This window comes from Tupaia chinensis, unplaced genomic scaffold (genome assembly GCF_000334495.1).
Source record: "Tupaia chinensis unplaced genomic scaffold, TupChi_1.0 Scaffold000567_1, whole genome shotgun sequence".
Classification (NCBI taxonomy): Eukaryota; Metazoa; Chordata; class Mammalia; order Scandentia; family Tupaiidae; genus Tupaia; species Tupaia belangeri.
In genome coordinates this window covers 3,767,071-3,779,945 of record NW_006160080.1, presented here as the reverse complement: position 1 = coordinate 3,779,945, position 12,875 = coordinate 3,767,071, and the positions used below count along the sequence as shown (strand labels likewise).

The 12,875-nt window shown below is 44.7% G+C and overlaps 2 protein-coding genes across 2 annotated transcripts in view; one reads left to right on the top strand and one right to left on the bottom strand.

Annotated features, from left to right (window-relative positions):
• MAP3K15 (mitogen-activated protein kinase kinase kinase 15) overlaps positions 1 to 3,321 on the top strand; it is a gene marked incomplete at its 5' end in the record, with an annotated part of 118,727 nt that extends 115,406 nt beyond the window's left edge. The window contains 3 exon segments of the mRNA XM_014591371.2: positions 1,037 to 1,149; positions 2,484 to 2,584; positions 2,671 to 3,321. Of these exon segments, the coding sequence (XP_014446857.1) occupies positions 1,037 to 1,149; positions 2,484 to 2,584; positions 2,671 to 2,751 (295 nt within the window).
• Positions 3,322 to 4,145: 824 nt separating this feature from the next.
• PDHA1 (pyruvate dehydrogenase E1 subunit alpha 1) overlaps positions 4,146 to 12,875 on the bottom strand; it is a gene marked incomplete at its 5' end in the record, with an annotated part of 10,372 nt that continues 1,642 nt past the window's right edge. Inside the window, 8 exon segments of the mRNA XM_014591370.2 lie at positions 4,146 to 4,536; positions 5,207 to 5,315; positions 6,582 to 6,649; positions 8,961 to 9,032; positions 9,211 to 9,366; positions 10,164 to 10,256; positions 11,582 to 11,673; positions 12,375 to 12,501. Coding sequence (XP_014446856.1) covers positions 4,372 to 4,536; positions 5,207 to 5,315; positions 6,582 to 6,649; positions 8,961 to 9,032; positions 9,211 to 9,366; positions 10,164 to 10,256; positions 11,582 to 11,673; positions 12,375 to 12,501 — 882 coding nt within the window.

Sequence of the window (12,875 nt, the reverse complement as noted above, 5' to 3'; positions counted from 1 at the left end):
GCATTGCTTCAACCCCCCCCCCCCCCCCCCCTGTGAGGCCTCTTTCCTCAGGGTTTAGTCCCTCCCCCCACAAGGAGCAAAGGGCCTAACCATTCTAGCTTGGGGCGCCTTATCTGACTTAGGCAGGTTTAAACCACCACCTCATCCTTCTGGCTGTGTTGTGCTGTTCCACATACAGATAATTTTTTTTTTTTTGGAGAGATTTTCACTGTAGGGCGCGTGCGCTCACCAGACAGACAGAGACATAGAGACAGAAAGCAAGAAATCACCCCCAGGGGGGATGGTCACGCCGCAATCCCTTCTCCTCCATTCTCCTCTCGGGATCTTGGGCACGCACGCACACGCGCCCGGCGTGAGTTTTAAGCCACCAGGTCCAGGACACGAACCGCGGTCAACTACGTGGGAGTCCAGCGACATAGCCATTACGCTAACTGCTGGTTCCCGCACATACAGATACATTTTGACTCAGGACACACAGACAACTGTTCTACTGCACTGTTGTAACAAAATGCTGTGGACCAGGTAGCTCATGATCAATGGAAGTTTATTTCTCACAGTTGTGGTGCCTAGGAAGTCCAAGATCAAAGCACTGGCAGATTCAGTGTCTGGTGAGGCTCTGCTTCCTGGTTCACAGCTACCCATCTTCCCGCAGTGTTCTCACACGGTGGAAGAGGCGAGGGAATCTTGGAGTCTCTTGTATAAGGGCACTAATTGTGCTTCACCTCCCAGAGGCCCCACATCCTGATACCATCACCTTGGGGGTTTGGATTCCAATATCTGAACTTTGGGGGACACATTCAGTCCGTTGCAAAAATATACCCACGCTTTGAGTGTTTGCTGTCAAGGGAAGGAAAAACACGAGGAAGGTTTCCCTAAGGTAAAGCCTGATCTGCAGGACTTGGAAGAAACACATTTGCTTCCCTCTCTAGGTGGTTAGTACTGTGCCATTTTCATTTCTTTCTCATGTTCAGGTTAAGTTGAAGGGTACTGGACTCTCAGGTGATAGTTGTTTTTGTTTTTGTTTTTTTAAAACCAGACTTTTGGAACACCTAGTTCAAAAAGAGAGAGAGTACCAGAATCTTCTACGACAAACTTTAGAACAGAAAACTCAACAACTGTATCACCTTCAGTTACAATTTAAACCTAACGGTGAGTCATTTTCCACTTACTCTGACTTAAGTATGTCTACACGAGAGGGACTGTTTAAAATTCAATAATTCTAGTCTGCTTTGAAGACAGTTGAGGTAACCTTCTATTAAACCACAACTCCAGTAGATTTAGAATACTACTCAATTAAAAAAAAGGAACTAGCAATACATTCAGCGACATGGATGAATTGTAAATGCAGTGTGCCAAGTAGACAAGCCAGGTTCAAAAGGCTACACACCATGATTCCACTTAGTACTCTGCAAAAGGCAAACTACAGGGACAGAGAACCAATCCAAAGGGGGAGGGAAGGACATGTGAGAATTTCTGGGGGTGATGGAAATTCCTGGGTCTTGACTGTGGGGGTTGTCACATGATGCTGTCGTTTTTAAAACTGGAAATGTTATATACCTAAAAAGGATGGGTTACTGCCTAAGTTATACCTTAAGAGCCTGACTGGGGGGACCATCAGTTAGCATAATGGCTATGTCGCTGGACTCCCATGTAATCGACTGTGGTTCGAGTCCTGGATCCGGTGGCTTAAACTCACGCCGGGCGCGTGTGCGTGCATGCCCAAGATCCCGAGAGGAGAATGGAGGAGAAGGGATTGCGGCGTGGCCATCCCCCCTGGGGGGTGATTTCTCACTGTCTCTCTCTGTCTGGCGAGTGCACGTGCCCTATAGCAAAAACCTCTCCCCCCCAAAAAAAAGAGCCTGACTGGGAATGTCAAACGGGCAAACTGTGATGCAAATCTCAGTACTAAAATCTATTCCCACAACTGTTTTCCAGTACAATTAGGGGTATGAGTCCTAAGAAAAGGCATTTTAAAGATAGTAGAGAGCCAGCCAGTGGTGTGGTGATTAGAGCAGGTGGATCTCACATGGCCAACTGTGCAGTTTGACTCCTGGACCTGGCAGCTACAAAACATACCAGTTCTGTGTGTTTGCTCAAAGTTCAGAGAGAAGAACAAAAAGGAATTGCAGCATGGCCTTCCCCCTGAGGGGTGATTTCTCACTTCCCCTCTCTCCAAGCACATGCACCCTATTAAAACAAAAAAACAAGCAAAAAAAGGAACGAGCATTTCAAATGATAGGTAACACATCAAATCCCAAACTCACTAAAGGTATCGCAAGCAATGGTTATTCCACTCTCTGGAAAAGTAATCCAAGAGTTATAAAGTATATAGTATGTATTAGCGCAGCTGAGTGATACAGGTATAATCAATCTGCTTTTCACATCACATTTATAGTCTGGAATAGTTTATTACATTCAACTTGTTACTTTTGAAGTTTTATGATTAGGCGTTAATATACAACAAAACTTTGTAATCGTTACAGACATTACAGAGAACCCAGCACCCCCTCATGGGCAGAGAACAGACAAAGAGCTCATAGACTGGTTGCAACGGCAAGGGGCAGATGCAAATACAATTGAAAAGGTAAATTTATAGACAAAAACCCCATTCTTATACTCCAAAAAGCTGCGCAGCAGTTATGTATTTGATGTATTTGGTGTTTGTTTCAGATTGTTGAGGAGGGTTATACACTTTCTGATATTCTCAATGATATCACTAAAGAAGATCTAAGATACCTCAGACTACGGTAAGAGAAGTCTCAAAAGAGTCTGTCTAACAGAAAGTTACGTATTTTCTGTGTATATTAACTGTCTTTCCTAAAGCTTAAATCAGAAAACACACTACTCAGCTTTCCCCCTCCAAACTCTGGAGTTTTACCAGGCAGGAAAAGTCACAAGTAGGAGGGTGACACACAAGACCTCCTGCCCTTCATGCCTGGCTGGGAGTGGGCCGAGGTGAGCCACAAGGTAGCAGCACACCTGATCCAATCCCGTAACTGCACCCTGTGCTATTTTACACAGCCAACTCTATCTGAGCCACCAGCACCCTTGCACGTACCTCTAAGGCCATGCCCCACCATGGCTGAGACACAGTGCCACCTCCTTACATGAAGAGAATATGTTTTTTGTCTCATTAAAGACACATTCTTAAGACCAGATGGCAAATCCAAACAAATCTGGAGCTCTGTAAGGACTCCAACAGAAGTACTTGGTATTGCTGGTTCACACACACTTCTTTTCTGGTGCTCAAGATGACCCTATTCTTTCCTAGTGGTGGGCTCCTCTGCAGGCTCTGGAGCGCTGTCTCGCAGCACAGAAGACTGGCTCAAGAGCCCTCTGCCAACGACTAGGCATCAGCACAGTCAGCTACATCGGGACAGAGGGAGCCCGTACCCCACAGCTTCTGTTAACGTACATGCCAGGTCTTCTGCATTTCTCTGCGAAAAATACCTTTGTCTGATTCACAATTTAAGAACTTTCAGTTTCAAAGATTGTCTTTATTGAAATGTTTCCTTTACAACTCATTACTGAAAAACATAGTACTATATGTTTTGTGAGAACAGTGAGCCTTAATTTGACAGTCCAGCATATCAGGAAATCCCTAGAGATGGATTTCAGTTTACTTCTTTTAAAAAAGTATATCCTATAGCACTTGCTGGAAAGTGAAGCAGCATGTGTTTAAAAATAAAGAAGCTGGGCATCATGATTCTAGTGTATGTACTATAAGCTATCAGTTGGTAAAGTACTGAAATTTGGAAAAGACTGATATGACTGTGCCTTGTATTTAATGTTTGATATGACTGTAACTATTAAGAAAATAGCTTTGTATTTATATTGAATGTTAAGTTATTTTGTCTTTGCAATGATTATAATAAATATGGGGTATTGTTGTGAAAAAATGGCGGTCAGGGTGAACCCTAGTTTCAGCACACTAATGGGGTGGCCACTTAGGGGCTTCTGTGGGGACATGGCACCGACCCCTTGAGCGAATGGCCTCTGGCCCAACAGGTGGAAGAGCTGGGGCAGGCGTCAAGAAATTGTTCTTCCTTTTAGTAACAAACTGCAGGGTACTCGTTGAAAGTCTATGACTAAATCAAATAGAACTATTTTAGGTCTGCATAAATCTAAAATCTGTATAATATTCACACTATATAAGCACTCAATAACATCTTTGAATGCAACAATGTACAACCTGCATGCAATTACTATCCCTTTCATTTAGTCTAGACACAGTAAGTCTTAATGAAACTTTACAAGACCTCTGTTTTTCTGGGTTTTATTCCTCCTTAATAAAGTTAAAACAGGAGTTCCTTACAGCTGCAGCTGAAGAGCCCAGTGCAGGCATAACCATCCGGCACACACCGTCTTCCATTAACTGACCGACTTAAACTTGATCCACTGGTTGGCGCCACGAACTTCAAAAGGGGGATCGCTGGAGTAGATGTGATAGCCTAGTTCCTCCAAAGGTGGCTCAGGATCAGCCGTGGCAAACTGGGCGGCATCTTCAATTTCTTTTCTCACTTCAACATCAATTTCCTAAAAATCAGATTTGATTACAGTGCAAGAAATTTTGAATAAACAGCAGCTTAGATACCAACTAGAGTTCTACACAGAACCTGTTGCCAGATTAACTCTTCAACTAGTACTGCAGTACTAATGATACTAATTTTGATTTTACTTTTCAAATTAATGACAGTTATTTAGATTCTTAAGTATAGACTTAATCACTTTGAAAAACAGAGCCGAGTGCAGCAGCATACACTTGTAACTCCAGCTACTCAGGAAGCTGAGGCAGGAGGACCACAAGTTCTAGGCCAGTGAGACTCTATTTAAAAATAAAAAAACTAAAAACAAAAAAACCCCACAAACCCAGGGACTGTTTAGGAATTCAAACTCCAAAGTATATTTCTAGGATTTACAGGCTTTGCCAATTCGATGAATAAATGTCCTCTCCTAATACATGTTTTCCTATTCAGGTAGTTCACTGCCTACCAAAATCTTAATAAAGAGTAATGCTATTAATTTTTCAGAAGAACCTAAAAGAACAGCCCTTTGGGATTTTAGAATTAATTACGACCCATCACTTTCCAGGCTTGGAGAAACTCAAGCATGATTCTGAGGCCATCTGTTGGTGACAACTTGGTAGGGGTGGGGGAATTGCTTGGAAAGGAGAGCCAACCTATATAACCACCAAGAATGACTGTACCTTTAATTCTTCAACACTGGTGAGATTGCTGTTCACCATTCTATCCTTGAGAAGCATAATAGGGTCACTCTTACTTCTTACTTCCTGAATTTCTTCTCGTGTACGATAACTGGTGGGAGGGAAATGTAATACATGAGGAAGAATGGTTCCAGCAGAGCAACTACTTCATGGGGCCAGACTGCCACAACAGAATGAAACACAGAGGATGGTTCTGAAATGACGGGGCCCACCTGTACCTAGGTCACTGCAGAAGTGGCGGAGTTATACGTTCAAAGTACACAAAAGTAGCCTAACGTTCCCACAAGAGCTGCTTCTACCTTTCACAGACCTGTACCCTGGCAATGCACACGGCCTATCTAGCACTATGACGATGCGGGCTGAGTTTCTGTGGACTGCTGTGATCTGGGTTGGAAGGGTATGGAAGTGTGCCACCTGGCCAACCACCTAGGCTCCTGTGTGCTCCCCAATGGGGACAGTGAAGATGGTTTGTGAGTGGTGATAAATGCACACTCGGTATCAGAAGGCCAAGCAGAGGAAGATACACATGCCTTTCTTTTCTCCCTTATGATCCCAAAGAGGTGTGGCTATTTACAACCTGAACACCACGTGCTCTGCATCTTAATTCCGTAACAGATCCCTTTCCTTCCTCATTGGAAATACTACTAAAAGCAAGGACTCTTACCACTGTTTCAAACAGAACCACACAGAATGTACTTTTCCATATAATGTGCTCTCTACAACTTTTTCCCTTAGAAGGCTACAAACAAAGGTTTGTTTACTTTGACTAAATCCATGGGTTTCAAACTGTGCCAAACCTGGGACTGCAGAATTACATGACAGAGCTACTAAGTAAACAAGTAAAATCCCTACTACCCCAGTGTAACCTAAGCTTTTGTGACATATTTCAACTTACTGAACACCCCACATGCCAGCTGGCCTTGTTCTACACCAGCTAGATCATTTCCAAACTGCATCCTCTCCAGGTCAAGCACGCAGTGTGCAGATTTGGGGCAATGTGTACTAAGGCTAAATGCCCCCGAACCTGCTACTCTGCCATCAGACCCGTGTCCTGGGACAATTTCCCTCTACAATGAAGTTACAAATTAGCTTAATTACTCCTCACAGGAACATTTCTATACTACACGTTGCAGGAATGTTCAGAATGCTTTTTATATTGGAGCCCATTTCTTAGGGACGCTACTTTCAGACTAAGACTTCAATAGCTACTCGAGGTCAACAAAACTAAACCGATGAATAAAGCAAACTAGTTCCTGGCTTTAAAAGCCAGTGTCAGAGTGTTTTGCTTTTCCATGGGAGAAGAACCATTCAAGGTCCACCTAGGCCAGAGGCCATGCTCAGGGTCCCCAGGACATACCTGACTCCAGGGTCACTCATGCTGTGTCCGTGGTAACGGTAAGTCTGCAGCTCCATGAGGATGGGCCCCTGAAACAGCCCATGGGAGGTTAGGAAAGATGACAGAATGGCATGCCAATGACCCACAGCCTCCACCCTCTTAGCACGCAATTACTCTTGCCACGTCTTGCTGAGCTGTCAAGAAATTCTTATCGGTTGACTGATTCTTAAGTTATGTGCTGTCATTTCTATCACCTACTTGTTGCATGTTTTAGTCTTCTCACTTGTAATAGGAACCTGTTTAACAGAGCAATCTGTCAACTGTATATTTTGAATCAAAAAAGCACCAGGCAGGTTTCAGAGCCCTTTAAGCCTGTTAATACGGGAGAGGGAGGTTTCCACCTCATGCCCTGTTCATGCAGTTTCACACAGGAGCTGGCAACCACTGCTGTTCCCCATCTTGCTGGTGCGTAACAGAAGGTTGGCAGGCACCAACGACCTCTGCTACCTAAACCCTGTGTCTCAGCTAGGAGTCTGGCCAGCCCGGCTGCTGTGCCTCACCAAGTGGCACACTCCTGTTACACGAGCCCACTTCTAAAAGAAGGCTATGACATCGAGGGGAGGGGATGGATCATGGACCCCAGGATAGTTTGTGGTAGTAGCTAAAATTAGGGGACTGTGGGACCAGCAGGTGGTGTAATAGTTGTGTTGCTGAACTCCCACATAGTCGACCGCAATTTGAGTCCTGAACCCAGCAGGTTGAAACTCATGCCGGGTGCAGGTTCATGTGTGTGCGTGACCAAGATCCTGAGAGGAGAATGGAGAAGGGATTGCAGGGTGGCCATCCCCCTGGGAGGTGATTTCTTACAGTCTGTCTCTGTCTATCTGGTAAACACACATGCCCTACAGCAAAAAAAAAAAAAAAAAAAAAAAAAAACTCTCTTTAAAAAAAAATAAAATTAGGGGGAGTGGAGAAGCTGCCCCTGAGTCGAAGTGCTTGGGTTCCATCCCTGGCTCTGAGACAGAGTAGCTATGTACCCTAACGCTTTGCACCTCAGTTTTCTCATCAGCAAAATGGGCAAAAACAGTAACTCAGAACTATGAAGAGTAAATAAGATACATCTAGGGGCTGGCAGGTGGTGTGGTGGTAAAGGGCGCCGGACTCCCACACGGCCCACTGCAGCTTGCATCTGGAACCTGGCAGCTTGCTTTCTCCCCCCTCCCCACTCTGTCCCTCTCTGGTCAAATTTTAAAAATAAATAATTTTTAAAAATAAATAAATTTAAATAATTCTTAAAAAAAAAAAAAGATACATCTACACAATACTTAGTGCATAACCTAACACATGTCAATCCCTCAATAAATGTCACCTGTTCCTTGTGTTACGTTACCTAGTAGCCATCTGCAAACAGTGGGCTGGGCTGGTGGTAATAAGGGAGTTTCCAGACCCTCCCCTAATTCTAAGATCACACACTGGTCACACTGAGAAAGTCAAGGCATTTAAAAACCACTGACTGTGTTCCACCCAGTGTCAGACCCCACCCCCAACAGTCTTTTCAGAACTGAGAGACATGGGGAAACTGCTCACCCCAGGACCTGGCTCCCTCACTTGCACTGCTGATACAAACTGCTCAGCCCCCAATTTAATACGACCCACCTGCCCTCTCGGCCCTGCTCTAGGTTCTTGGGCTCATCTTCTTATTTAACATGGCTACGTTTCCCTCCTGGCTCCCTTGCTGATGACATCTTCACTGAGAGCCACATCTGATTGTATTACTGCCCCAATTTCCACACAGGGATGTCCCTGACAGGGAGGTACCCTGAGTGTGCTTTCCAAGCGTGGAACGCTGGTTTAGGAAGCGCTATTTCTCAATGTATCCTAGTGCTAAAGCTACTCAAGCCTCTTTTTTAGACCACTGTTCCCTTCTCCCTCACTGCCATACACTGAAAGGGTTAAGAGTCCCAAGACTGAAACAGCAAGACTAAGATGACATCCTTTAACCATGCCATTAAATTTGTACACAGCAAAGTTCTAGGCAGGGTACTGTGGGGACCCCCAATCTGTTCACTCAAAAGACTTATGATTAGTGGGGGTAGGGTGGGGATGGGAAGAAGGCACATAAACTAGTCAAACCAAAAGGCAAAACAGACTGTCATGATTAAGACAGAGGCAAGATGCCTAAGAAGCAAATGTGACTATTTCCCAAAGGGTGTGCTACCAAGCCGGACTTCTCACAAAGGGATCCCATCCACCCGACTGCACTGGGCCTCGACCTTACACACTGCAAGTGGCAACTACCCGTGAATAGCTAATAGGTATGTAAAAGCAATCTTTTAACTCAAAGAGAGATGTCAGAACTTCATAGTGCGGAGCCTAAGAGGAAGTCTCAGAGAGTCTTACCTTCCCAGATCTACAGTAGGCAGCTGCAAACCTTGTCGCCTCTCGGACACACAGGATATCCATTCCATCAACCTGTTACCAAACGTGGAAAAGGCAAAGCATCAATCCAACTGCTGAAAACTCCTACTTTCAGGTGATCTGGCCACACGTAAGAATATCAAACTCTTCAGGTCTCCTCGGCATGTCAGGAGCATGTCCAAGGGCATCTTGGTATGAGGGGCAGCCCTGTCTCTGTGACAACTGTCCTTACCCTCAGCCCAGGAATAAAGTCGCCTCTCTTGTAGTAATCTGTGCTGGCCGCCGCTCTCTCCACAGATGTTCCCATTCCATAGCGGTTATTCTCACAGATGAAAATGCAAGGCAATTTCCACAGAGCTGCCATGTTGTAAGCTTCGAATATCTGACCCTAAAAGCATGTGTAAAAAGTTCAAGTGGTTTCCCTTTACCTGTGTCTCTAGACTTTATCATCCAGGACAGCTGTTGCTCTACCAAGCATAGACAGGCTTCAGAAAGGGTGAAAAAGCTCGTCTTCTTACACCAAGCTTTTTGTGGGAGGGAAGGAAGGAATATGTGAGCATTGGGGGCCAGTGAGGAGACTCAGCAGGCTCATGCTCTTGCAACTAAGGGAAGGAACAAAGCAAGCGCCACCACTTGTGTCTTGGGAGGCCACACTACAGGTAGAGAACAGACTGGGGCAAAGATGAGTGTGCAGATGTGTGGCTGCCAGGTTTGGTGCTTTGTTATGGATGTCATCAGACCCACAGGGTAACCAGAGGGAATCAATGCTGAAAATCAGCATGTCACAGAGCACGATTACTGGCTGGTCATCAGACCATGAGAGGAGAAGCACAGAAACTGAGAGCCAGGGCTCTCAGACCATTCCTGGAATCTGCCATTGCTGGCAACTGAGAGAATGAGTTTGCATATATAGCAAGGTCTGTCACAGGTTTGAAATTAAAAAAAGAAAAGGAAAAGCCCCCATCCCACAGTGTCTGCAGAGCACAGGAAAGCTCCCTTATAAGGACGCTCTTGTGAAATATGCCAAGAGGCATATCTCTGGCCCTAAACCAAACTCCAGCTTGCTATGTGAATCGCTAATTCAACTAACAGGCAATACACTGCTTTACAAAGTCAACTCCTGAATACTGAACACTTTGTAAATAAAACTAATTGTTATTAGAAAGTTAAGAGATGTAGACTCACCTGATTAGCAGCACCGTCACCATATAAAGTCAAACAGACTTCGTCTTTTCCATTATACTTACAGGCCAGAGCAATCCCAGCTCCCAGGGGCACCTAACGGTAAGGACAACCAAGAAAGAAATGGGAAAAATCCATGAAGGGAATTATCGATGCTCTGAATTTTAATTCACAATTTGGGACAGAAATTACACTGTTGCTATAAACTTTCTTTGCCATACACCTGATATTTTCAACAAACTGGTAATGTAACGTGAATCAGTATTATATTCTACTTCAACCAGTAAGCAATACCGTTTCTGCACTCAAAGATTCAACTTCTAATTATAAAGAGTCAAAAAATGAAACCTAGGTTATTTTTTCTTTTGAGAGATTTTTCTTTCTTTTTTTCTTTTTTGAGAGGTTTTTGTTATAGGGCACGTGTGCTCGCCAGAAAGACAGAGAGAAACAGAAAGACAGAAAGCGAGAAATCACCCTCCAGGGATGGCCACGCCATAATCCCTTCTCCTCCATTCTCCTCTCAGGATCTTGGGCGCACACGCGCCCAGCGTGAGTTTAAGCCACCGGGTCCGGGACTCGAATTGTGGTCGACTACATGGGAGTCCAGTGACATAGCCATTATGCTAACTGCTGGTCCCATCTTTCGAGAGATTTTTCTAAAACGGTGCATGTGCTTCTCGGAGAGACAGAGAGAAACAGAAGTGAGAAATCGCTCCCCAAAGGGGATGGCGATGCCACAATCCCTTCTCCTCTACTCTCCTCGCAGGATCTTGGGCATGCGTCCACACACACCCAGCCTAAATTTCAAGCCCCTGGGTCCAGAACTCGAACCATAGTTGACCATGTGGGAGTTCAGCGTCTTAACCACTACACCACCTGCTGGCCCAGAAACCTAGCTTTTTTCAAAAAGCATACAATAGAATTATAGCATATTACAAAGTAAACAAAGCAATCTACATATAATTTTATGCTGTTAATCCATTCACTCACCGACAAGAACTTCATAATGACAATGTCAGCTGTGGATGATTATTAAGCCCCTAGACCCTGATCACCTGCCCCCTCCCATCTGGTACCAGTGCTAGCAACGGCTATGAGCAGGAAGGGGTAGTGTGAACTTGATGTGATTAAGCTGTTGACGCACTGAGATATAATCCGAAGGTGAAGGTATAACTACTGCCAGAGGCTCCTGCCGACTTAGAAAACAATAAACACCTAAAAGGATAAATTCTGAATCACCATCCAAGTCTACTTGGTCAGTGCTCAAATGGCAGAGTCTAAAGCAAGAGCTCCTTCAAAGTCAACCAAGCCCCAACAGTACAGAAATACTTCAGAGGGAAGTTCTCTGGGGTGTGGAAGTTTTTGAAGACACGGGCCAGGGCCAAATCTAAGGAAGCCTGCACTCTTCCTCCTCAACTTACCTGAGCCCCAACGATTCCATTGCCCCCGTAGAAGTTCTTGGCATACATATGCATGGATCCTCCTTTCCCTCTGGCACAACCTCCTTTCCGTCCTAGGAATGGCAAAACACACACATGTACATCAAAACCCAACATACAAAGCAAACAAAACCACACCCCAAGTTATTTACCTCCAGGCTCAACCACGAGAACTCAGAGACCAATTCAACTTCTAAGCATCTGTCCCTCTATGCAAATATATGTCCTTCCTTGTCTCCCTGTCCTTTTCCAAAGTGTTTAGACTAGTCCCACATCCTTGAACTTTCTAACCTGTCCTGCTCTCTACTCAGTGGCCTTCAGATGTTAGTGGGGTACCCTGGACTGGCTTTCCTTTTTGGTCGGTTACAAATATCTTCCCAATTCTCCTACTTAGGCACACTAAATAGTCCGAGTCAAGGGGAACAGAGAAAAAAGAAGTAAGAGAGACTTGTGGAATCAACAGTGCACACACCAAGGAGTATTTCAACCCGCTTTACTTTCTATGACTGCTAGATTTCTGCTGCCATGCTTGATGAAAACAAATTCTATTTTGATTTCACTGCACTGACTTATCTGAGGGGTCAGATGACTTCACAAATGGTCAGTTTACTCAAAAGCAGCACAACAGAAGTACCAGGGCACCCAATGAGAGAGGGTTTTAAAAAACCCACAAAACTCAAAAAGGTTTTAATATAAATTCATAAAGCTTAGCATCTTAGGAGATATTTGAGAAATTAACACACTCATTTCCTCAGTCTGTAAATTAATAGCAAACCTGTAAGCTCTGCGAGAATTTGTCGGACTGAAAGGCCACGAGTGAAGGTAAAGCCATGAGCCCGATAGGCTGTGATGAGGTGGTCTGTGGGATTTATGCCGGCCTCCAGGCCCACACAGCAAGCTTCCTGCATTAGAGGAAGGAGAAACCATGAGGCAATACAATACACATTTCTGGATAAAGAGGTTTTCTAGACTATTATGAAACATTTGGACCACTAGAATTTCTCATTAACAACCACAGAAAGCCCAGCCACGGTGGTAGAGGTGGTAAGGCGCAACCGTGTAAGGCTAGAGCCATGTGGAAGATCTGGATTCAGTTCCCAGACCAGCCTAATATGGGCCAGGTACATGGCACACCTGTAACTCTAGCTAACTGGGAGGCTGGGACATAAGGCGACATGGTGAAACCATCAAAACCACTCCTTCACCCCTCTCATGCTCTCCCTCACTTCCCTTATCTCTGCCTTTCTCCCTCTCTCTCTTAAAAAAACAAACAAAA